General features: G+C 46.4%; 1 protein-coding gene across 17 annotated transcripts in view; it reads left to right on the forward strand.

Annotated features, from left to right (window-relative positions):
- The window catches only part of KALRN (kalirin RhoGEF kinase), a 692,612-nt gene that overhangs the window by 532,978 nt on the left and 136,573 nt on the right, over positions 1-23,061 (forward strand). For all 17 annotated transcript variants that reach the window (XM_027536186.1, XM_027536241.1, XM_027536257.1 and 14 more), the window contains exon 34: positions 19,261-19,507. In XM_027536186.1, coding sequence (XP_027391987.1) covers positions 19,261-19,507 — 247 coding nt within the window. The remainder of the gene's footprint in view (positions 1-19,260; positions 19,508-23,061) is intronic.

Below are 23,061 nucleotides of genomic sequence, written 5' to 3' on the forward strand. Positions count from 1 at the left end.
TTAGAGCTTCGCAAGGCTCTTCCCTGTTTGCCAGTCACACCCCTACAACAGAGCTTAGGACACACAGATGTCTTAGCTGGTCTTTGCATTGCTCTGGACTCTTTTGCACAGTTAGGAGCAGTTTCTTAAAATTAAAAAACCATTGGTTATTTCATAATCACAGGAGTAGAGTTCATGTCCTATGTCTTGGGTATCATAAAGTACAAGCGGTTTTGGTATCACAAGTGGTTTTGTTATTTAACTGTCAGAATCCATGGAGCTCTTTGTGTATGTATATTTTGATTTAGAAAACCCTCATGATTCTTGGAAGTTTATACTCACACAGTTTTGTTTATTAAATTTCATAATAGCCATGCCAGCTCTAGTTACATTTGTTTAGTTGTAAGGTAAACAGCTCTCTCAAGAGAACTCAGCAAAGGGGGTTAGTTTCACCAGGGATCAATGAGATGGACTCTCATAGGAACCATATCCTAGTGGCCACAGTAGACTCAGACCTTGTGAGCCTGGGTCTGTAGGATGGTCCTAGATCCAAGATGGTTATAGGGACCTCACTTGTGGTCCCAGTTTAAGTTCCTCTCCTCCTGTCTGGCTTATTCTGTCCCAGTCTCTCTTTTCTCAAGAGATAAGCAGATAGAAAGCTAGGTGGATAGGTAGATAAGTAGACAGACAGACACAGACAGATAGATGGACAGATAGATAGAGCTATACATCTGTCTTCACCTTATCAGCACTACCTACTCCATTTTCTGTTCCCACATAACCTTGACTTGCCTGTGGCCCATTGTAACCCCTCTGACCTTTCTTCTCCTCATAATTACATGTACTGCCCTCAGGTAAGTGTGTCATTCTCTTGTCATTTCCTAGCTCACATTTTTTAAAAGATAGAATCTAGTTGGCCCTGTTCATCTTTTCATGCCAGGCCATGTCCTTTATTCCTGGTCAGCTATTCACTGTCCACAGGCAGATGACCACTCTGGTCCAATCACTTGGATGCAGGATGGAATGGAGTTTTGTGATAGAAGATGTTGCTGTGTAAGACCTCCCTTATCAGCAGCTCTCCACAGAAGTTTCTTGTAGAAGGTGTTGTGTCATGCTAGGAATGTCCTTAATCTGCTTAATAGAATAAAGTGAAGTGAAGTGAAGTCGCTCAATCGTGTCCGACTCTTTGCGACCCTGTGGATGGTAGCTGAACAAGCTCCTCTGTCCATAGGATTTTCCAGGCAAGAGTACTGGAGTGGGTTGCCATTTCATCAGGGAAGCAGCTGAGAGTAAGGGAAAGTAGAATTTAGTAACAAAGAATTTGTGGTTCAGGTTTCAAATTCTAGAACATAATAACTGCATGATGTTAAGCAAGTTACCAAAACTGTCTGAGCCTCAACCCCATTTATAAAATGGAGATTTGTGAGGATTAAATGAAATATGCATGAAAGCACATAGTCAGTTGTGAAGCACCATACCCATGTAAAGGATATTACCCCTCTAGGCCCCTCCTAAGCACAAAATCTCCTGTTGGTGGGATTTTTTTGTGTGTATCTCTTTCTAAGATGAATATCACTTCTCAGAACATAAATTGCACCTTTGGGTTCAAATGATGATCCCTTTGCTATCTAAATCTGCAGAAATAGCTCAGAGAGATCAAGATTGTTATTGATACCTTTTATACATAGCTGACATATAGTACCGGGAGTTGGCAATGGATAGGGAGGCCTAGCGTTCTGCACTCCATGAGGTCACAAAGAGTCGGACACAACTGAGCAACTGAACTGAACTGAACTGACATATACTACATTATTCCTAGAGTGTTCCGTTCAGAGAACATAGGATTTGAGGCCTGGCACCCCTTAGTCTTCTGACCCAAATCTCCTTTATCCACAATTGAAGAACTAAAGCTTAGAGAGGTTCATTGACTTTCTCAATGTCAGTTGTAGAACAAGAACTCACTTAATTTCTATTGCCGTATAACAAATTACCTCAAAGCTTAGCTACTTAAAACAACAAATATTCATTATCTAAGCATTTCTGCAGTTCTGGAATCCAAGAGTGACTTCGAAATGGGTAGTTCAGGCTCAGGATTTCTCCTGCGGTTGCAGTCAAGATGTGAGCAAAGCTTTAGTCTCTAAAGGTCTGACTGGGGCTAGAAGACCTGCTTCCAAGAGAGCTGCCTCACATGGCTGTTGGCCAGAGGCCTCAGTGCCTCACCATATGGTCCTCTCTCTCAGTGTCCTCATGACATGATGGCTGGCTTTCCCTCAAAGCCAGTGATCCAAGAGAGAGCAAGGAGGAAACTACTGTGTTTTTTGTCTCCTGGCTTCAGTAGTCAACTTCAACACTTCCATATTCTGTTCACTAGAAGCAAGCCTCTAAGTCCAGTGGGCACTCAGGTGGAAGGAACTAAGCTCCACCAACCACTGAAGGGAGGAATATCAAAGAATTTGTGGGCATATTTTTTAAACACCACAGAAGGTTTTCTTTAATATATTAGTTTCTCTGCAAATGAATTTCCATAAGAGATCAGCTCCCACTACCTACCATTCCCCCTGCCTCCCTGTTACTTGATGAGAGGTTAGTCTCATTCATTACTGAAGGAGAGATTAATTGATGAGGATACCTTCTCAGGAAAGTATTAAGAAACCCTCTGTTGCAAGCAAGAAAGAAAAAGAGGAAAAGATATAGGAAAAAGAACATTGGAGGGGAAAAACCAGAAGCAAGGGTACGTTAGATTCTGACTTCATGGGCAGAGTTCTCTCTTAATTCATGAAACCCTGTGTGAACAGAGACTGCATAAAGTATGTCCAGGGCTGGAGTCAAGACACAAAGCTGTTGGGACCTGGATTCCAGTTGCAGAGCATGACCCATGTGTATAAATAGCCCCTATATAAAAATATAAGGATGTTAAATACCATATTGAGGTGCATATACTGTGTACTGGCAACATGTAAGAAAAAAGCAATTATGAGATGGTGGGGTTTTGGAAATTCTTGCAGAAGATATGCAACCACAAGGGGTTTGCACCCCCTCACACAGACTCCCCACACACACCACACACCAGACCTACACACCCACGCACCAGACTCTCCATACCTTTTCCTTGCTCTCTTTTGCTCTTTAGCACTTAATCACTAGCATTCTAACATGCTGCTTGTCTTACTTATTTATCTTGTTTACTGCCTGCCTCCCCTACAAGAATGCAAACTCCATGTGGTCAGAAGTATTTCTTTTTTCAGTGCTGAATACAGTCTCTAAAGCAATACCTGGCACATTGTAAGCACTCAGTATACATTTTTGTTGAATGAATCAATTCGATAATTAATCAGGACATAAGGAAATTGAGCTCAACCACACAGGAGCAGGAGAATGTGGCAGGTGAGCACTGGGGGGCAAGGTGTTCCAGGCAAAGGGGACAGCTGAACAGACACCCTCAGATGGGTGTTCAGGACCCATGAACAGGTCCATAGCTGGACCTGTGGATTGTAGACTGCTGTGGCAGACGGGAAGGCTGAAGACGGGGGTGCTAAAGGATGTTGTGACGCGATTAGGATTTTCTCATGCACAAAGGGGATTTGCTTCACTTTTATGGCCAGAGGTGATGTCTGTACTCTTTCTCAATGGTCTGGCTGTATTTAAGAGTATACATTTCCTGTATTACCTGACATTTTACTTGCTGCGTAATGACCAATAATTCTGACTCTTCTACTGTAGCAACAAGCACTTCCTTCTTCATTTTCCCTTTCTGGTATATGAAGGGTGAAACTCTGTGTATATTGGAGTCTTTTATGTTCTCATCCTTTGCCAGTGAGTCTGAGGTCCATACTAGACCTGGGAAATCCGGTGACATTTGTGGCATATGTGACAGTGGCTTTATGCCTAGAGAATGAATCATGAATTTCTTCCTCTAATTTTCAGCTTCCCTGATGTGTAGGGAGCCTTTCTTTTCTCAAAACCTCATATGCTGAGATTTAAAAAAAAAAAAAAAATCCACCTTGCAGCTGCCAGCAGCAGCTGTGTTGAAGTGTGGGAGCCTCACACAGAGACACAGAGCTGTTCCTGGAAGCCCAGTGGGTGAGGACCACCGTTTCCTGCACTTTGCCAGGAAAGGAGCAGCCCCCCCAGGGCGAGGTTCCCAGTGTCCTCTGCCCAGAGGCTGGGGCAGGAGGCTGGGTACCACTGCCATGAGGAGACTGCCACCTGGTCATGGATGTGTCATTAATCTCTGTTCAGCCTCCACTGTTAAGGCAGGTGGGGGTCTGTGCCACACCCCACCCTGATAGAGCTTCTCTGAGGCCTGGATAGTCCAGCCCTATCTAAAGGAACATGGTTTTAGATAAAGAAGGCAACTCCATCTTAACTCTGTGAAGTCTCCTTTCACCCCAAGGTCAGAACCAGCCCTGCCCACAGCTGACTTCACAATCGAGAAGGCAAAGACTGAGCATGGGAGAGTTTTTGTCCTAAAGTGTCTCCTTTGTCTCAGATTTTCCTTCAGTCAAACAGAAGAGGCAACGGAAAGACTGGAGAGTGTGCTTTGTCATCAGAAAGGGCACGCAACCCAGAGAGCTCTCATCAGCCACTAATTGAATTTCATTAAAAAAAAAAAAAAAAGTCCTAAGATAGTTAAAATCTAAAGCCATTTTCAAAAGAAGCAAACACCACCCTTGTTGTTCTCATTGACAACTCAGTTTTACCTTGTCAAAGTGCCTCGCAGTTGCCTGGCAGTGGTGATTTTAAGCAGTGACTTTGCCTGGACCTCAGTATAAATGAGGGTTATTGTGGTGGTGAGTGTGGAGGGTGAGTGCCTCTGGGGAAATTCACAATCAGAACATCTTCTCCCCAAAAAACCTTGCATCCTCATGATATGGGGGATGGTCCTAGAGCCCAAAGTGCCCAGTCTGGATCCATGTTAGACACAGCTGACAGGTGGGAGGGAGCATCTCAAAGAATCCCTTGGAGGTCTCAGGCCTAATGAAGGCTTTCCTGGGGAGATAGGAAGCAGGTGGAGGAAACTGGTGGGAACAGTTAAGGAAGGTCTTAGCAGTGGGATGGAGCTGCGAGAATGTGGAATACATCCTTGACCATGTGTGCTGGGAGGATGTATCTGGGCGCTTGGGGCAGGCATTTGAGGACTGCATGCTGACCTAACTGTAAATCCAGAGGCAGGAGTGCTTCATATATATGTGTTGAATGAATGAGTAACTTGAGGTCAACCTAAAAGGAGAAGAATTTCTACCTTTAATCTACCTTAGACAATCTAAGCAGTTTCTTCCCTGCAGAAACCAAGTTGGTTTGAAGTTGACCAAGACTTTCCAGAAGTCAAAACATTGAGAGAGAAGTACCTCTTTGTACTTGGGGGAAGAGGTGACTGTTTCTCTATTAGAATCCAGTGCATTGCCAATAGCTGAAGACCCAGGAAAGTGGGGAGTGTTTATGGCGGGGGGGCTCCCCTGTTGTGATGCTGAGTATGTGTGTGCTGTCTTACTTGTATACCAGAGTGTTTAGCTCTAGTAGAATATTCTCTTTTTTGGTCTGAAAAGTGTTAGTCGTGTCTGAATCTTTGTGACCCCATGGACTGTAGCCCACCAGGCTCCTCTGTCCATGGAATTAGCCTGGCAAGAATACTGGAGTGAGCAGCCATTCCCTTCTCCAGGGGATCTTCCTGACCCAGGGTTCAAACCTGGGTCTCCTGCATTGCAGGCAGATTCTTTATCATCTGAGCCACCAGGGAAGCTCTTTGGTCTGATGTATACCAAATACATCCTGAGGCTGACACTACTAACCATTGCTTTACTTAAGAGCTCATTCTCCTCCCTGTGTGCTAACATTTGGGGCCCAGGGGCCCTCCCACAGGCACACTGCCTAGTTTTCTGTAACTTGCCCAAGTACCACACTGATTTCCATCTTTTCCTTAGGATATAAAGAAATCTGCTCTCCACCCAAGTGCTGCCACTAGGAACTCTTAGCTTAGGTGGTGTGCACTCCTACGGGCCATCAGTTTCCTCACCGAGTCTGCCCCTCCCTTCCTTGATGATTCTGTCCAGGATGTATCTCAGATCAAGCCAGCCCTTTCTAACTACTAAACTCCTAATCACAAGGAAAGAAGCACAGTGAAGAAAAAATTCTAAAATTTTAAAAGATATCTAAACTGATTTTTCCTCTGCCTCCTCTGAAACTATGGATGTCTGCTCTCAACCCATATTTGGTATAGTTGATTTATATCTAAAGGCAAATAGAGTTCCCATCTCACCCCAGTTCTTAGAGGGTCTATGATCTTGACTTTGCATTCTGCCATTAGCTATTAAATCTTAGTCTAGCCCAGATATTCTAACCGGACCTGCAGTTTAGTACTCTTCCTTAATATTTGACCCCAGTTTCTGCGACTATCAGAAAGAAGTTGAAATATTCTGACTCTGTTAAACCCTCACTGCTCAGAGTCACACGGCAGGACAGCATAGAAGGGAATGTTGAGGATTGTAGAGCTCTGCTGTACACCATTGTGCCTGTAGCCAACAGTACAGCTTTGAGCACTGTGCACTTAAAAATGTGTTGAGGACAAATTTCACAGTAACTATTCTCACCACACACACACAGAAAAGGTTGTGGGGGGTACCAGGAAGTGAGTGTGAGTAAGGCCTAAGGGCTGCTGCTCATGTTCTTTTCTGGGGTCTGGGTACTGATCACACAGATGTGTTCAGTTTGAGAAAATTCACTGAGATGATAGATGTACTGTCTCTATGTATAGCATTTAAACGTTTTAAAATAAAATGAATGATTTCTCTCTCTAAAGAAAAGGGACTGTTGCATCTACACTCAATAGATCAACTAATCACACCAAATAATAATGACAATAGTAAAAAATCACAAGAATAATAGCCATTAACTGGATATCAAGTGCTTCACATGCATTATCTTTTACCAAAATGGCAACTCTGTTAACTTCAGTACCTCAGTATTTCTGATGAGGAACTTAAACAGACCTTGTATCTTCCATTTCCAAGGTAACATAGCTACACAGTGGAAGAACTTGGATTCACGTTCAGACTGCTGAGTTCAAAATCCAGCCTATAAACCACCATGCGGTCCTCCAGGGAAGTCTTAGTCTTACTAGTTCCCTCACCCGCTGCCCCGCCACTCCATTGCCACCACTACCAACTGAAACACAGTGTCTGGGTTACAGATGTTGACATATCTTGGTAGGAAAAACCAAAAAGCTAAAAATTGTGAGGAAAAATGCTGTGACACTGTAACAGTCACAATCATTTTGGCTATTACCAAAGCCAGAGCTCTGGCAGGCCCATTGTTGAAGCAATGCCATAGAGTAGGAGAAAACTGATGAAACTAAGAAGGCACTCTACAAATTCAGTAACTAAACCAAAAAGGCAAGAGACAGAGTAAATCCTTCTGACTGCTTCAGTATCAAACACGTTGGTCAGGACACATTAGTCCCAGGAAGGGGAAAGCGTGATGTGCAGACGACTGCCAAAGAATGTGGGAGACGTGAGATGCAGGGAATCAAGAGCTGTGGGGAAGACAGGGTCTGCAGAGGAAGAAGGAACTTTCAGTGGGACTGTCACCCACCCCATCAACAGCTGTCCAGAGGCAGAAATGACCGGTACCCGTCTGGGAAGAGACCAAGCGGAGAACATCTCTGGACAAGTGGCAGAAGTTGGGGTAGACAAGTGAATGGGATGATCACAGGGGCTGTGAAGCTAGGATGGAGCTGGTAGAATTTGAAGGGACACACACAGTAGAGTTGATTGTATCTAAAATAATAGATTTATGATGATGCCGGAGCGTGGAAGAGTAGATATGAGGAGACACCCACAGAAACTCAGAGGTGGGTGGTGCAGGCCTGGATTAGTGAGGAGCTGTCCAAAAGACAGGAAAGAGGTTTCTATAGCCTGACGGGGCCAGGTTTCAGATTAGGTATAAGGGATGCAGGAAAGGGCCACAAAATGACTACAGTTTTGTCCGAGGAAGTTTTGGAATCTGGATGGACAGGTCGAGAAATCTGGATCTGGTAGAGAAAGGAGCAGAAAAGGAGGGGGAGGGGGACTGGTGTACCATGTGATGGAAAGGCACACTGGCCTGAGAGCCAAGAAGACTGGGCCCTGAGACTGATTTTGTGATCACGTCATGTAACTTGCCCTGGTCTGTGCTTTCTTATATCCAAAATTAGGAATTTAATCCAGCAAACATTTATTGAGCATGTACTGTGTGCAGGCACTATGCAACCATCTGTCTCATATTTCCCACATGTGTCCTACCTAAGCAGGGTAGGATCCAGTCTTCTAGTCAAGCAACCCAAGTGTGGCTCTTGCCTTTAGTAAGTCCTAGCTTTTGCTTCCCTCTAGTGGCCACAGTGCGCCATTAGCACTGTTCTTTTTCTCCTGTTACTGGAGCCCTGATCTAAATTGAAAGTCAGGAACAGAGAACACGTTAATGTTTCACGGACCAAAGCACATCTTTAAAAAACGAAAGAAAGAAAAGTTTTTGTTCTCCCTGGTGGCTCAGACAGTGAAGAATCTGCCTGCAATGTAGGAGACCTGGGTTCAATCCCTGTGCTGGGAAGATCCCCTGGAGAAGGGAATGGCTACCCACTCCAGTTCTTGCCTGGAGAATCCCAAGGACAGAGGAACCTGGCGGGCTACGGTCTATGGAATCACAAAGAGTCAGACACAACTGAGCGACTAACATTTTTTTTGCTCCTCTGTTCCTGGAGCACTGACCTGAATTGAAAGTCAGGAGCAGAGAACACATTAACTCCTAATGGACCAAGGCACATCTTTTTTTTTAAAAAAGATCTTGTTGATAAAATTACAAAAAATGCAAGTTAAAAAGTGAAGATGAAACTAAATCACAGATCACGGACAGGTAGTAAGCAGTGTCCAGCAGGGGCATCCTGATAGTTGGTAACCAGGCTGGGAGGCAGTGGTGAGGAAGACACAATGTCAGGAACCAGACATGAGACGTGGTTGGCAGTCAGTCCCAGAGCAAAACCAGCCAACAGCAGCAGATAGAAGCAGAAAGTCCCGTTAGGACTCACCCAGTAGTGGGTGAGCCTGGGAAATAGGGAATATGGGGTCACAGACCAAGACCCAAACTCACACTGAAAAGGGTAGGACCAGGGATAAGAGGAAATTCTAACAGTGATTCATTGATGGCAAAGACCACAACTTTTAGGGAAGCTGTGATGAGACTCTGGGAACCTTTCTGTTGCTGCTGCACTCTCTCTTCACTTGGCATTTGTTCCAGATCATTCATCTGCAGAGGGGGCATCTGCACTACTGGAGGTGGCCCAGTGGTGACGGAGCTGAGTGGGCCGGCATCAGAGAGAGGCAGGTGCTCTAGGGTCCCCCTGGCTTGTGGGTAAGCAGGACTGAAGTTGTTATCCACTGTCCCGGCCCAGGGAGGGGCCGAAGCTAGTAACAGACACAATCGTGGCAGTACCCATGGGGCAGTAGTAAGGGACATTGTTCCTCATCCCTGGACCAGTACCTTGCATTTCCCCTGTCGAACCTGGGTGCTCATATGATGTGTGGACAGCTAGTAAGCCCGTGAGGGCAGGTCATCACAACCATCTGCCTCACTGCTCTGTGCCCTGTGCCCAGCTCAGTGGCTGGCTGCGGAGCAAGTGAATGAGTGTGGATGAGATAACTGCAATTCTAAGACTTGGAGTCCTGCCTTTGTGATTTGCTGTCTGTGACCCTAAGCCTGTCATTCCCTGCTCGTTGAGCCTTCGTTTCCTCATCTGTAAAATCAGGGATCCGTGAGAGTCAGATAATGTCTGTGCAAGAGTTTTGTACTCTATAAAGGGCCATTCAGATGCAAATTATCATCTTTTTCAGCCCAAAAATGAGAAATTAACAGGATGCCTCCTGGCATCTCTTTTGGCCTGTGTCACTATGGGTGTTTGCTTTCTGAGACAAAGCATTGAGAATGTACTTCTTCTGAATGTGAATGTGTAATTCACCCCCCACCCGCCAGCTTGCCAGCAGCTGGCCGGCTGTCTCTTACATTCTCAGCAAGGGCTGAGACAAGCCCCTCTATCACGGGGTCAACAGGTCACCCCTCATTTAATGAAGATAAAAAGAAAATTCTCTGAGTTAAAAGTCTCAGAGCTCCCAAGTAGAGAAAGGGCAGGTGCAGGCTTGAGAAGACCCTGCAATTCAGATTGGGGTTTGCAGTAGATTCTGCTTAATAGGCATCAACAGTTTGACTTAACAAGAGACTCTCGAACCACATGGAAGTATAGCGGTCACTCCCGGGAAGTTAGTATGTGCCTTGGTCTGTGCTGGAAGACTCCATCTAAAGAAATAGGTTCAGTCCTAATAGGGACCACCCTATTAGGAGGGACAGTAACATACTGAAGTTTATCCAGAAGCATATGAAGAAAATATTGCAAACTACATGTTCTAGAGCCATTAGAAGGAATGTTTAAAAAAAGGAAGAATTAAATCCTCTGTACTCCCCTGGAACGCAGACTGAGAACCATGAATGAAAATTAAAAACAAGGAAAATGTTCTTAAAACCGCAGCTCTTCACCAGCAGGGAACAGTATCATAAAGCAGACAGCCAGGTATCTTTAAAAGAATCCAGCCTTGAGTAGGAGGCCAGAGAGAAACCCACGAAGGCACTTGGCTCCTGTGATCTGTCATCCTAGCTGCCTCTCCCAGCTCTGCAACCTCTGCAGTGTGGATCTGAAAGCCCTCCTCCCACACTGACATCACTCCATATATCGAGGCATTTGGTGGGAAAGTGGACTGAGAGCCTTGTGTTATTCTTTTAGAGCAATGACATCATTAATCTAGCAAAGTTTGGTGAAAGTGTATTGAGCCTAAATTTGAAAACCCGAGTCTGGTCTTGGCCCAACTACCAACTAGGTTGAGATCCTCAGCTTTTCCCTGTGTGAGTTAAAAGGGTTGGATAGGACTTCCCTTGTGGTCCAGTGGTTAGGAATCCACCTGCCAGTGCAGGGGACATAGGTTTGATCCCTGGTCCAGGAAGATCCCACATGTCACGGGGCAGCTAGACCTGTGTGCAGCAACTACCGAAGCCTGCACACCCTACAGCCTGTGCTCTGCAGCAAGAAAAAAACACTGCAATGAGAAGCCTGCACGCCACAACTAGAGGGACCAGCCCCTGCTCACCACAGCTAGAGAAAACCCATGCAGAACAGCCAGAGCCAGCACAGTCATGAATTAATTATTTATCTAAAAAAAAAAAAAAAAGGAGGCTGAGTAATATCTGACTTAACTCATTTGCTTGCTTACTAACGTATCCTTTCAAGCAACAAATGTTTATTTAGTATCTACTGTCTTCCAAACACTATTTTCCTTAGTTAAGTTCCTTTCTTTCTTGGAGAATTATTTTTCTCATCTGTAAAATGAGAGGATTGGATCAGATGAGCCCCCAGATTCCTTTAACCTCCAACAGGGCATAAATCCACCCAACAGTTCCAGCATCATCTCAGTCTACATTTCACCGTTTTAACTAAAAGTTTATCACATAAGATTCTGATGAATGCTTTGCTAAAATCAAAAACCATTTTGTGGGTTCAGGCAGTTCATTTTTTTTTTATAAAGGGAATGAAGGAATTAATTTTATTTTGTATGTATCAAAGGCATATCACATTAAGAGAAACAAAGAAAGTAAAGAGAAATTAAAGAAAATTGGAGAAACAAATGGTAATCATAATACTCATTGAATGCTTGTTGAGGCAAACTTTTTAGTCTTTAAAGTCTGAATATGTTTTTAGTGTACCCTCGTCTTAATGATGGTTTGGGCGTAGAATTCTAGATTGGAAGTCATTCCCCCTCAGAATTTTAAAGAAATTGTTCCATTTTCTTTTATGTTCAATGTTGTTAAAATCTGCTATCGTTATCATTCTTGACTTTTGGAGTTTTACCTGACTTTTTCTCCTCTCTGAAAGCTTTTAGGGTGCCCTTTGACTGATATGTTCCAGTGCTGTGCTTTAGAGTAGGTCTTTTTTTAAAAAAAAAAAGAACACTAATTACAGCAGGCACTTACAACACTGTATCAATTTGGCAATTCATGCCCTCAGTCCTGGGAATTTTTCTTTACAATTTATTCCTTTCTACTTTAGCTAAAAGTTGTTGGATTGATTCTTTAATTGTCTTATTTTCCTCTTATTTTCCTCTACTGGTGTTCTTATTCTACTTTTTGGAAAATTTGAATATATCTCCAATCCACATGGACTTCCCTGGTGGCTCAGCTGGTAAAGAATCCGCCTGCAATGCGGGAGACCAACCCATATATGAAATGTCTCTTTTCAACCATAATTTTGCTTTCTAAGAGCGCTTTCTCATCCTGTAAGTTTTCTTTCTGTAGCAGCCTGTTCTTTTTCCATGGATAAAATATCCTCTTATCTCTCTGAGGACATTATAGTGTTGCTGAAGTTTGTCCTGCCTGCGTTTTGTTCCCTCTGAGTTCCTGGTCCTCTGTGTTTGCCTAGTTTGGTCTCTGTCAGGGAGACTTTTCTGAAAAGTCTGGTAATTCTTAGCTGAATCTTGAGGCACCAAGAAACCTGACCACATATTCTGAGTAAAAGGAAGGCGCTTATTGACTGGAAGGATTCCCTGTTGGTGATCGGGCAGGGCACTGCGGCTTTCTGGGGAGGGGTTCCCAGCTGTCAGTTTCCCTACACCTTTTTGGTTTCCCCAATGAAAGAGCCTCAGATGTTTATTTGATTGCCAGTATTCTGGGAGCCAACAGGGACAAGGATGTGGTCATCTCCTTACTCTGTGTGTAAATATTCAGTGAATTTCAATTTTTCAGGAAAGTGTGCACTGGGTAGAGGGGGAACTAGGGACCTGTTTCCTTTACAGACTTTCAGCCCATCTTACCCCTTCAGCCCCACCTGAACTCCTGCCCTCCTTGTTGCCTGGTACTTCCAGTTCCTGAGGCTTTCTGAGGATCAAGCAGGGCTAATTGGAGGGAACTGGCGTGCTGACTTGGGAAATCCTTAAAGGTGTCTACATAACATTCCCTAGACAGCAAGGGCCAGTTCTTCTAGTTGTCTGGGTTTAGGACAAGACTCCATTAAGATGTTTAAAAAGAAAAAAAAAAGTATTCATTTACACATTAATTCATGGCATAATCATTATATAATCATTTACATGCCTATATATTGATACATCTGGCACAATCTATTCCCAGATAAATGCACCATCAAATTGATTTCTCTTTTCCATTTTTCTCTATTCCTAACTTTCCCTTCAAATTTAAATAATAATAAATTAATACCTCTGGCATTCATTTTTAACACTTAGAGAGCTAATTCTTTTCAAGGCACTAAGTGCTTTAAAAATATTTAAAAGTATTAGCTTACTTACAAGTGTTATCTCAGTTAATCTTATAACAACCTACAAAGTAGGTACTATGACATATCCCCATTCTACAGATGAGCAAACTGAGACCAAGATGTTAAATATCTTGTCCCTGGTCACACAACTGATAAAGGGCTCCAGAGTCCCTGCCTCACCACTAGGCTGTGTGGCCTGGGGAGAATCTGATTAGAGCACACAGAAGCTGAGGCTCTGAAATAACAATAGAAGGGAGGGGTATAGTCCTACATTTCTGAATATTACCGGAAACCCCACAGGGAATATTCATGTTCTTTTTCTGTAACATGGGGAAGCTCACAGAGGTAATCTAGTTCACACTGTTTGTACAAGAAGGAGGTTCCATTAATCTCCAAATAGTAACCAAGCAAAAATGACCTGCATGAAGCCAGTAGTTTCTGGTGAATACGCGCAAGAGCCAGGGGTGGTTATGAAGTCTTCCCTGGTGTATAACAGTGTGTGCTGTCACTGAGGAGCAGGGGGAAGTGAGGTGCTCCTTCTGCCCTCTGGGAAGCATCACAGAGGGTGGAGGGTGAAGTCCACCCAGAGACTGGGCAAGAGGGGAACAGGCTCCACCAAGAAAGCCTGGACCCGAAAAGGAGAGAGACTGGGAAAGGAAGCCAAAGAATCAGCTGATGACTCAGGGACAATGGGAGGAGACACAAGTGGTAATTAGCATCGAAAGGGTTTAGCAGGCCTCACCAAAGACTCACGCCCAGGCCAGATGGGGACACACTGCTAAGTAGGGGGGTCACTGTGAAGTGAGAAAGATGGGAGATTATAGAAACAGGGGCGCAAGGTCAGAGGAGACTCCACCACCCCCAGCTTCATGCTGAGACTGTGCTATCAGGTCAAGACTCATGACATTTTTTCTAGCAGGAATAAGTCTGGTCTTAGAATCTGGAGTAGGATTGAACTGATAGTTTGAAAGTTAAGCAACCATTTCAGATAGTTTAAAAATATGCAATAAAACTTCAATGCAGCCTCAAAGTTTTGGACAGGACATGACAGCCCTTCCTGGTGCCCATCAAATTACCTGTGACTTCTGTGGTGTTAGAGACAGGTCTAAGGACACCCATCAAATAGGAATGTTATTCATAGAGGGAATAAGCAACAGGCTGGTAGAAGAGACTCAAACGTACATCATGAAAAGAACAAGCTACTGTTGGGGGAGTAATGGTCATCTTAGGGAAATCAGGGACTCCGCTAATAGAGAAAAAAGTCAAGTTTTTACATTTTGATCAGTAAAAAGGGTCTAGAACACAAGGCCTGCTTTACCCTTGGGAACTAGTTAAAGAAAGAACCTGATCATAGCTTTACTTTTTTTGAGGATAAGCATAGCTCAGCTCAGTGGAGAGTAGTACATCTGAAGTGCTGGGAAAGTCCGTGAGCTGCCTGATGGCAGATCTCCATGGGGCAACTTCAGAGTGAAGCTGCATGTATAAGAGGGTGAGGCCCAGGTTAGTGTTCATGGACAGGCAGTGGGAGAGAGCAGGTAATTAAAGGAGGCAAAGAGGGCCCGGGAGGCTGAAGAAATTATGAAAGTAATCCAAGTCTAGAGCCATGAAATGGGAGGATGGGCCAAGGGGAGGGATAGATGCATCAGAGAAGTAAGAATGAGAGCTGCTTAGGTGGAAGGCTTGCATACTTAGGAAGGAGAGGTTGTTCAAGGAACTGATCATTAAAAGCAAAGTCGTCTTTAAAATACGTCAGTTCTGGGAGATGCAGATACTGAGGAAGAGAGAGAGTGTGTCCAGACAGCTGCCTTCTCTGTGAATGGCCCTCCTTGAGGAGGAGTCAAGAGGCCAAAAGACAAGCCCAGAGTGGAGGCAAGGAGGGTAATTGGCAGTGGTTTTCCAGCTCTGTGCATGTCTCCATGGCTAGTCAGTCAAGCAGGGAACAGCTGAAAGATTGGCTATATGTGGCAGCTTTGTGTTGGGAAAGCACAAAGGGGTCATCTCTGACAAGGGAGTGTTGGAAATGAAGCCAGATGGGAAAAATAATCTGCAAGCCTAAAAGGAAAGTTAGAAAACAAACATGCTGAGAAATATAAAATAAAAATCTAAAGATTTGCAAAGGAAGACCTTAAAAAGTTCTTAATTGCCTGTGAAGAAACTAAGTGAAAACAGGAATTGTTCTTTGTAGCATTTTCTGTAACAAGCTGTTAGACAAAGCTATTTACGTTCCTGGGACTGGAGATGTAGCTAAGGCAGAGAGGTGAGAACTTCCCAAATGTGCCACTCGCTGCAAAGGCAATAAGAAACCATGAGGATGGGGACACGCCACTGGTCTTTGGGAACACGCCACTGGTCCTTGGGAAATGGGAGGTGGAGGAAGAGAAAATAATGGTCATGGGACTCTGTGAGTCAGGAGACACCAGAACTGGTCGGAAAGAAATTTATATACACATGAACTTTTCTATGGAACTGATAATTTAGTATTTGTGAGGGATTTGGGCTTATTGGTTAATAAGCCCTCTGTGTAGGGGCTTCCCGAGTGGCTCAGAGGTAAAGAATGTGCCTGCAGTGTAAGAGATGGAGGAGTCAAGGGTTCGATCCCTAGGTTGGGAAGATCCCCTGGAGGAAGGCATGGCCACCCACTCCAGTATCCTTGCCTGGGAAATCCCACGGACAGAGGAGCCTGGAGGGCTAAAGTTCATAAGATTGCAAAGAGTCAGACATGATTGAAGTGATGGAGCACACACACACACTCTGTGTAATTAATGTTCAGATGGTGGTGAGAAGCATTGTCAGAAAGCATAAGGCACAAAGCCTGAATGAATTACGTTAAGAATTGCAAGGAAGCACCTTAAAAGTGCAAAGGTTCCTCAGAGATCTCTTGGGCCCTCTGCCCTTGACCCTCCCCATATCAACAGGGGCTCTTAGAACTTTTCAGTACTAATTCCACTGTGGGTTTTCTGAAGCACTGTTTCTCAATTATGAACCCCAAATCTGTGCACCCTAAAATTTCCCCGTGGCTCTGGGAGGAGGACAAGGGATTGTTTGGGGGGCAGCCATGCCTAACCACTGCCTCATCCATTTCTCCTAATTCCCTCCATTGCCACTCTTTGGAATTCCCTTATTGCCATGGGGATGGGGACCCTGTGTAGTAATCTCTTTGACTAAGCCACTGAGGTGAGAGGAGCCAGGTTATCAACCCTATATTTGACTCAAGTGGGTTTGGCTGGATCTAGAGCATGAGTGTCACAGAAATGCCTCTCCTTCATCTTCCCTGCCCTCATTTCTGGACTGTCAGCCTGAAGGGGCAAACAGCACCACCTCGTGGTGTTTCCAGGCTTCTCTACTGGATCTGGGTTTTGAACTGTAGAAGCGCACAGCGTGGCTCCATGCTCTTACCCAGCCCTGGTCCTCTACCTGCTGCTGGGTGGGTCTGGCTGTAACTCGCCCTCGGGGGCAATGGGCCTTGTGTCTGATGCCCTACTGAGCTGTTTGCAGCCAGAGCTTCAGGCCCCCTCTGCGTTCCCTCAGCAGTCTGCAGAGGCCACACTCAGCCCTGAAAAGGTTGCAGGTTACATCAGGCCCTGTGCACCCTTGGCCCCAGGAAAGAACCTGAGTTCCTGAGGGTGGCACAGAGGAGAACGCCACAGAGGCATAGAAACTCAGTGACAGAACTTCTTAGAGTTAAGGAAACGTCGTGGTCACCTAGCCCAGAGTAGAAAGTGTAATCGACCTAGTGGGATGCCACCAGCAACTGACAGGGAAAAAATTAAATAGAATATCAAAGTAAAATTTGTGTGTCAATGATGCAGTTATTCATATGTAGTATAAACTGGTCAAGAATTTCAATCCAAAAAGCTTCAGAGACCCAGTGTAGGGCAGGCACACTGAGAGACCCAGGAACTCAGGCCACGGGCATCTCCCTATGTGCCTCCCACCCTCTGCAACCACAAACATGCCTGAAAATGTGTGACTTGCCCTGTGGGATGTGGTTTAAGGAGCAAGGGGTTTGCAGTCGAGGTCTGGGTTCAAGCCCAGCTGGGTGACTATGGGAAACCACCTAGCAGTGTTTCCCAAATAGTAGACCAGGGAATCCCCTTTCCAGAACCCTGAGTTTCAGGAGGAGGCCTGGAGGTTCCTTGTTAAAAATATGCATTTCTGGGTCCTAATCCAGGAGCAAGGGAGGGAACAGCTAGGGCATCTACATTTTCAATAACCTCCCTAGGTGATTTCCATGCACACTCACTGTTCCAACCACTGATCTCGACATTTCTGAGCTTAAATTTCTTGATGTAAGAAATGACAATGGAGTGGATAATATATGTGAAGGTACTTTACACACTGTAAGAGCACTCTTCAGACTTGAGGTATTTCCATTCCACAACATCCTTCTCTAAATGACACTTTGGAGAAGATAACACCAGCTGAGTGGGTGGTGGGGTCTGTGGAGTCAAATGGAAAAAATGAACCAAAACCATGTTTCTTTCTTCTTGTCTCTTTCCACCTCCCACCTTTTGTCCTACACTTTCTCTCCTTGACCTAACCCTGACGGCAGAACCACGCCCATCCATGGAAATGTGTTTAGAGTGGACTCCATGCTTTGTGATTGGTAATGATGCACATTGCAGCTATGAGTCTCATATGTCATGTTAACCTTTTCAAGCCCACTGTAACATTCAAGTTCCTTTAATAGAAAATTCTCACAGTCCAAGCTTTTGACCCTGGGGCACTGCTGACTCCCTATTCACTGTGCTTACCTATGCCGTGCTTACCATTCAGCAGAAGCCTCTCTGGATGTGTGTAAAATTCATAGCTACTGCTGCTGGCATTGGCAGTGCAGGCCCTGGAGGCTTAAATCAAAGATGTGCAGACTGAAGGCGAGGTCCCTGGAGATAACAGGGAGTTTCCCCCTGAATCTCAGAGAACAGGCTGCTGAGCTGGGCCCCTGGGTCTCCTGTTCCTTCCCTTCGCCCCTTTCTTACCCTACCCCTAAGTGCAGCAGCTCTTCTAAGAGGCAGGCTGTGTGCTGAGTTCCAGAAGACAAATGAATAATGAATGGTTTCTCTCAGTGAGAGTGATAAGTCTCAGTATTCAACTAGCAGAGGGTGTTCCTGTTGTGGGGTCTCTCTCCCCAGTTTTACTGATTCTGCCCCAAGAATGGTGGCAGGCCTAAAAAGAAGAAGGCTGGAGCACTAGGCTGGTTCCTAAGGGAGATGTGCCCATTCTTCTTCTCTGCCCATCTTCCCCCTGCTCCCCAGTGGCTGAGCAAGCAGAAGATGATTCTGTTCCAGGCGAACAGTCTTCTGTGTCTGCCATGGAGTTGAGGGTCTGTTCTCTTTTATATCTCTAGTGCCTGCATTTTATGCTAATGGCTGCAGCATGGGGTGGGGATGAGGAAGGTGGCAGGAATGAGAAGGAAGGGAGGTCGTCTCCCTTATTCCCAACATCAGTTAGAATCAAGTGAGAGTGAGTGAGTTAAAAATGACCCCAGAAGAGTGGGAGGGCCAGGAGTGTAGCCAGGCGTTGGGCAGAGGAGCCCTTGGAAGAAGAAAAGGGGCACCCTAGGGCCAGGGTTGGAGGGCACCATTGGCTGGAAGCTTGTAAAGGAATGATGAAAAGAACTAACTCCCATGCTACAGGAAGGGATTAGGAGCAAAGCCTGGTTCTGGGTAGGCTCCAGACTGTCACTACAGCTAGAGTGAATGACAGTAATTGAATAACACTGTGTTAATTTCTTATTTTTTGTTTTCTTTTTCCTTATTTCCTTTCCTTTTCCCGACTCCCTTTCCCATCTTCTACCTTTTCTCCACCCTGAATCTCATCTTTTCTATTTCCCTTCCCCCTCTCCTCTGCTCTCATGCATACTTTGTCCCCTTCCCCACCCATCCACCTACCCATCTCCTTTCCCCATGCCCTCGTGTTTTACTCCACCCCCACCTCACCCCCAAAAGCTCTCTGGCGGCTGTGAGTTGACCGTGGTGCTCCAGGACTTCAACGCAGGCCACAGCAGCGAGCTGAGCATCCAGGTGGGACAGACGGTGGAGCTGCTAGAGCGGCCGAGCGAGCGGCCGGGCTGGTGTCTGGTCCGAACCACAGAGCGGAGCCCCCCCCAGGAGGGCCTGGTGCCCAGCAGCGCCCTGTGCATCTCCCACTCCCGAAGCAGCGTGGAGATGGACTGCTTCTTCCCCCTGGTGAAAGGTAAGGAGAAAGGAGGGGGAGGGATGAGGACCAGAGGCCGTTGGAGATGTGGCCCACTTGTTAGAAGAGCATCATGGCACTCGCTTGTCTCAGGAACCTGTTTTGACCTGTGGGATTTCTCTGGGAGAAATCTCACTTGTGAAGGGAGTGCACTGGGAGCTTAAAAAGAAAGAGCTATGGAACAACCATGTAACTTTGGGAAAGAATCACTTAATCTTTCTGAATCATTTTCCTCTTAAAAATGAAGGCTGACTTAGATGACCCTTAAGATCCATGGTAGCTCAGTCGGTAAACAATGCGCCTGCAATGCAGGAGACCCACATTCGATCTCTGGGTTGGGAAAATCCCCCGGAGAAGGAAATGACAACCAGTATTCTTGCCTGGAGAATCCCATGGACCCAGGAGCCTGGCAGGCTACAGTCCATGGAGTCGCAAGAGTCAGACACATCTTTTAGCGACTAAACCACCAAGATCTCTTCTAACTCTCCCATTGTATCACCGGACATCCAAAAAAGTTATCTTCCACCCACAGCCCAGTACCTAGATTCCCTTCTCCACTAACCCCTCCCACTCCACAGCTGCTGTCAGCTCCCTGGGCTCCTCCCCCTCCCCAGGCGCTCATGGTTCACAGGAGCCTGAGCAAACCTGGGGGTAACACACAGCCCAAGCCAGCTGAGTTTGACCTTCCCCTCAGCCCTGCCAGGGTCTGAGACACTCATTTATGTGCCTCTGACGTACAAATTGCTGGAGCCTTGGCTTCTGTTTTGTATAAGCTCTGTGTTCTTCCCACTTGATTGTTTATTCACTGTCTCACACCAGGGAGACTGAGCCCCTGGAAACAGTGATTCTCCAGGCGAGGGGTGTGGCTGGACTGGCAGCATCTTCATCTCCTGAGAACTTTTAGGAATGCAAATTCTCAGACCCCACTGCAGACCTTCCGGGCCAGAAATGCTGGCGCGGGGCCGCCGTCTGCATGTTAGTAAGTCCCTGGGGACACCGACGCACACTCAAGTACCAGCGCCTCTGATTTCAGAAGTCAAGGCCGTCAGGGCCTGGAAGTCACTCGTTTTACATTGAGGACACTGAGGCCCAGAAAACTCTTGAGCTTCTTTTTGTCACTGGTTAGACATCTACCTCAGGGTTTCCCTGCAACCCTGTGCTAGGTATTTATGGAATGGGAAGAGGGAAGGACCTGATTCTGTCGGGAGGCAGGGGTAAGGGTCGCCAAGGAGAGCTGTTGATCCTACTGACTAATGAAATAGTGGTGTTTTCATTTCTGGAATTCCCTCGGGTCCACCTCTAAAACCTGACTTCCTCCTCTCGTCCACAAGGTGGCGATAGCAGGCTGCATTATTGGTGCTGCCTGGTTCTTCTAAGGGCCTGGAGCGGGTAGGGGTGGTTTCCATCTGGAGAATGGCTGCTAAAAGCTAATTCACCTCACTCCACACGCGCGCGCGCGCACACACACACACACACACACACACACATACGCACACACACCCCTGTGCTCCCCTCCCCCAGTGCAGCCATCACCCGCGTTTCCCTCTTTGCTCTGTATCAGGAAGTTGTGTGGATCTGTAATTGCAGGTGTAGCTCCTGGGTCCTCTGAAGTGGTCACTAGAGAATCTGGTGGTTTTGGGGAAGGGCCAAGCAGGGGATCTCAGGTTCTACTTGAAATCTCACCACGGGGGAACCTGGGCCACAAAGCGGTTAGAATTGTGCAGGTGAAATGAAGTAATATGTGCAAAACACTTAGAACAGTGCCTGGCACTCAGTACATGTTAGCTGTCAGGATAAGTTATAGTTATTATATCACTTCCACAGATTATTCAGCAAAATGACTGAAAACTCCCATCTCCAGAGACAAAGCCAGGACAGCCATTCATTTGCAGGGAAACTTAACTGGTCACTCATCTCCCAGTGTGGGGTGGTCCGTCAGAAAAGACTTGACTTCCAGGGAGGACCTGGGCTTCTTGCCCTAGGCCTGGCTTCCCTGGTTCCTGGCTGGTTGCATCCCCTCCCTGCCCTGGCCCAACGGGGGAGGTGGAGGTGTCCAGAGAGGGCATACAGTTGGTGGAGAGTTAATTGAAAAATGGGAGCTGAGGATGGGGGATGCAAAATAGAGGCAAGAAAGCCAGGAGACTGTCACAGAACTTTCCAGCTAACTCTGCTGCCATCATGACTTCTTATGAGCACCACCCGTAGTCCTGTCACCATTTCCTTGGCTCTTCCTGTTGGCAGCCTGCTTGCTCTCTCCCAGCATAAGCCAGTTAGGCAGGGTTTCGCATGGCAGCCTGTGAGCTCTCACTGGCTTCTCACCCCGAGGATTCAGGATCCACCCCCCTCCTCCAGGTGCCTGAGTCCCAGCAGTCAGGTTTAAGTCTCTTCTCAGAGCATCCTCACGGCCCTAACGAGGCCTCAGCTGCAAGTATGTACACTCAAGCACACGCCTCATCTTGGAAAAGCCCCTCTGTCTCTCTCTAGGACCTGTCTGGAGTCTCAGCCTCTTAGCAGAAATTCGATAAGCTATTCCTTTTCCCATCCAGCAGGCTGCCTGTGGGCCACCTGGCCTTCTCTCCTCTCCAAGTGACTTGTCTCCAGTGGGCATCCACCTCCTGAGTTATGCCCAATGGAACTGAGGCTGAAATGATCTTCTGGGGGTTGTGGAATAGGCTAGGGCATCTTCCAGTGTCACCAGAGGTCAGAATTCATTTCTTTGTCAATGCTCAGAAGGCAACCGGTCGTCTTAACCTTTGAGAGAGCATCAGGCTAGTGCTCCTACAAATCTTAAGGGGTAGAAAATCATGTGTGTGCTGAGTGCTGCGTGGGTACTCAGGCACGACTGCCATCCCCAGAAATGGACACAAAAGAGCCCTGGATGTCAGCGCTGAGGAGGGAGCTTGAAGAACTACTAGAGCAGGGCTCTCAACTCCGGCTGCCTGGGGTCACCTGGACGCTTTATCAAATGACAAGATCCAGGCCCCACCTAGAACAAGAGGTGTTGGAATTCCCGGAGTAGACCTAAGCGTCAGTGTTTTTCAAGCCCTCCTCAGGTGAATCCAAGGGACAGAAAGGTTGAGAATCACTGCACTGGCCAGCCTCCTCTCTTGTAGGGGCTCTCTTGGGCTCAGGAAAGCAGGGTGACCTCTCAAAGCCACGGAGGGAGTTGGTGGCAGAGCTGGAAGAGACCAGGGCTCCTAACTCCTCACTGAACCTCTGTACCACACTCTGCCTGCTGGGCTTCCGAGAAGCTCCAGGGCCTTTCTCCAGTCTTTCCTTCCTGAGGCTACTTAGGAGTCAGTGGTTGCTTGTTTCCTCTTGATATCTTTGTGGCAGGACTGCTGGTGGGGCTGTGTGACAAAGCAGAGGGGCCTGCCTTTCCTGTTACAGCCCCCCTGACATCCTAGAGCTTCTCCCTGGAGTTGGGGCCTGTGGACCTAGTCGTTCCTCTTCCTAATCCCCTCTGACTTTCTCAGCAGTGACTGGCGAAGGCAGTACCTTCCAAGGGACAAAGACTTTGCGGTAGTGGTTTCAATTCTGGGGCATCTTAGAAC

This window comes from Bos indicus x Bos taurus, chromosome 1, assembly GCF_003369695.1.
Source record: "Bos indicus x Bos taurus breed Angus x Brahman F1 hybrid chromosome 1, Bos_hybrid_MaternalHap_v2.0, whole genome shotgun sequence".
Lineage (NCBI taxonomy): Eukaryota > Metazoa > Chordata > Mammalia > Artiodactyla > Bovidae > Bos > Bos indicus x Bos taurus.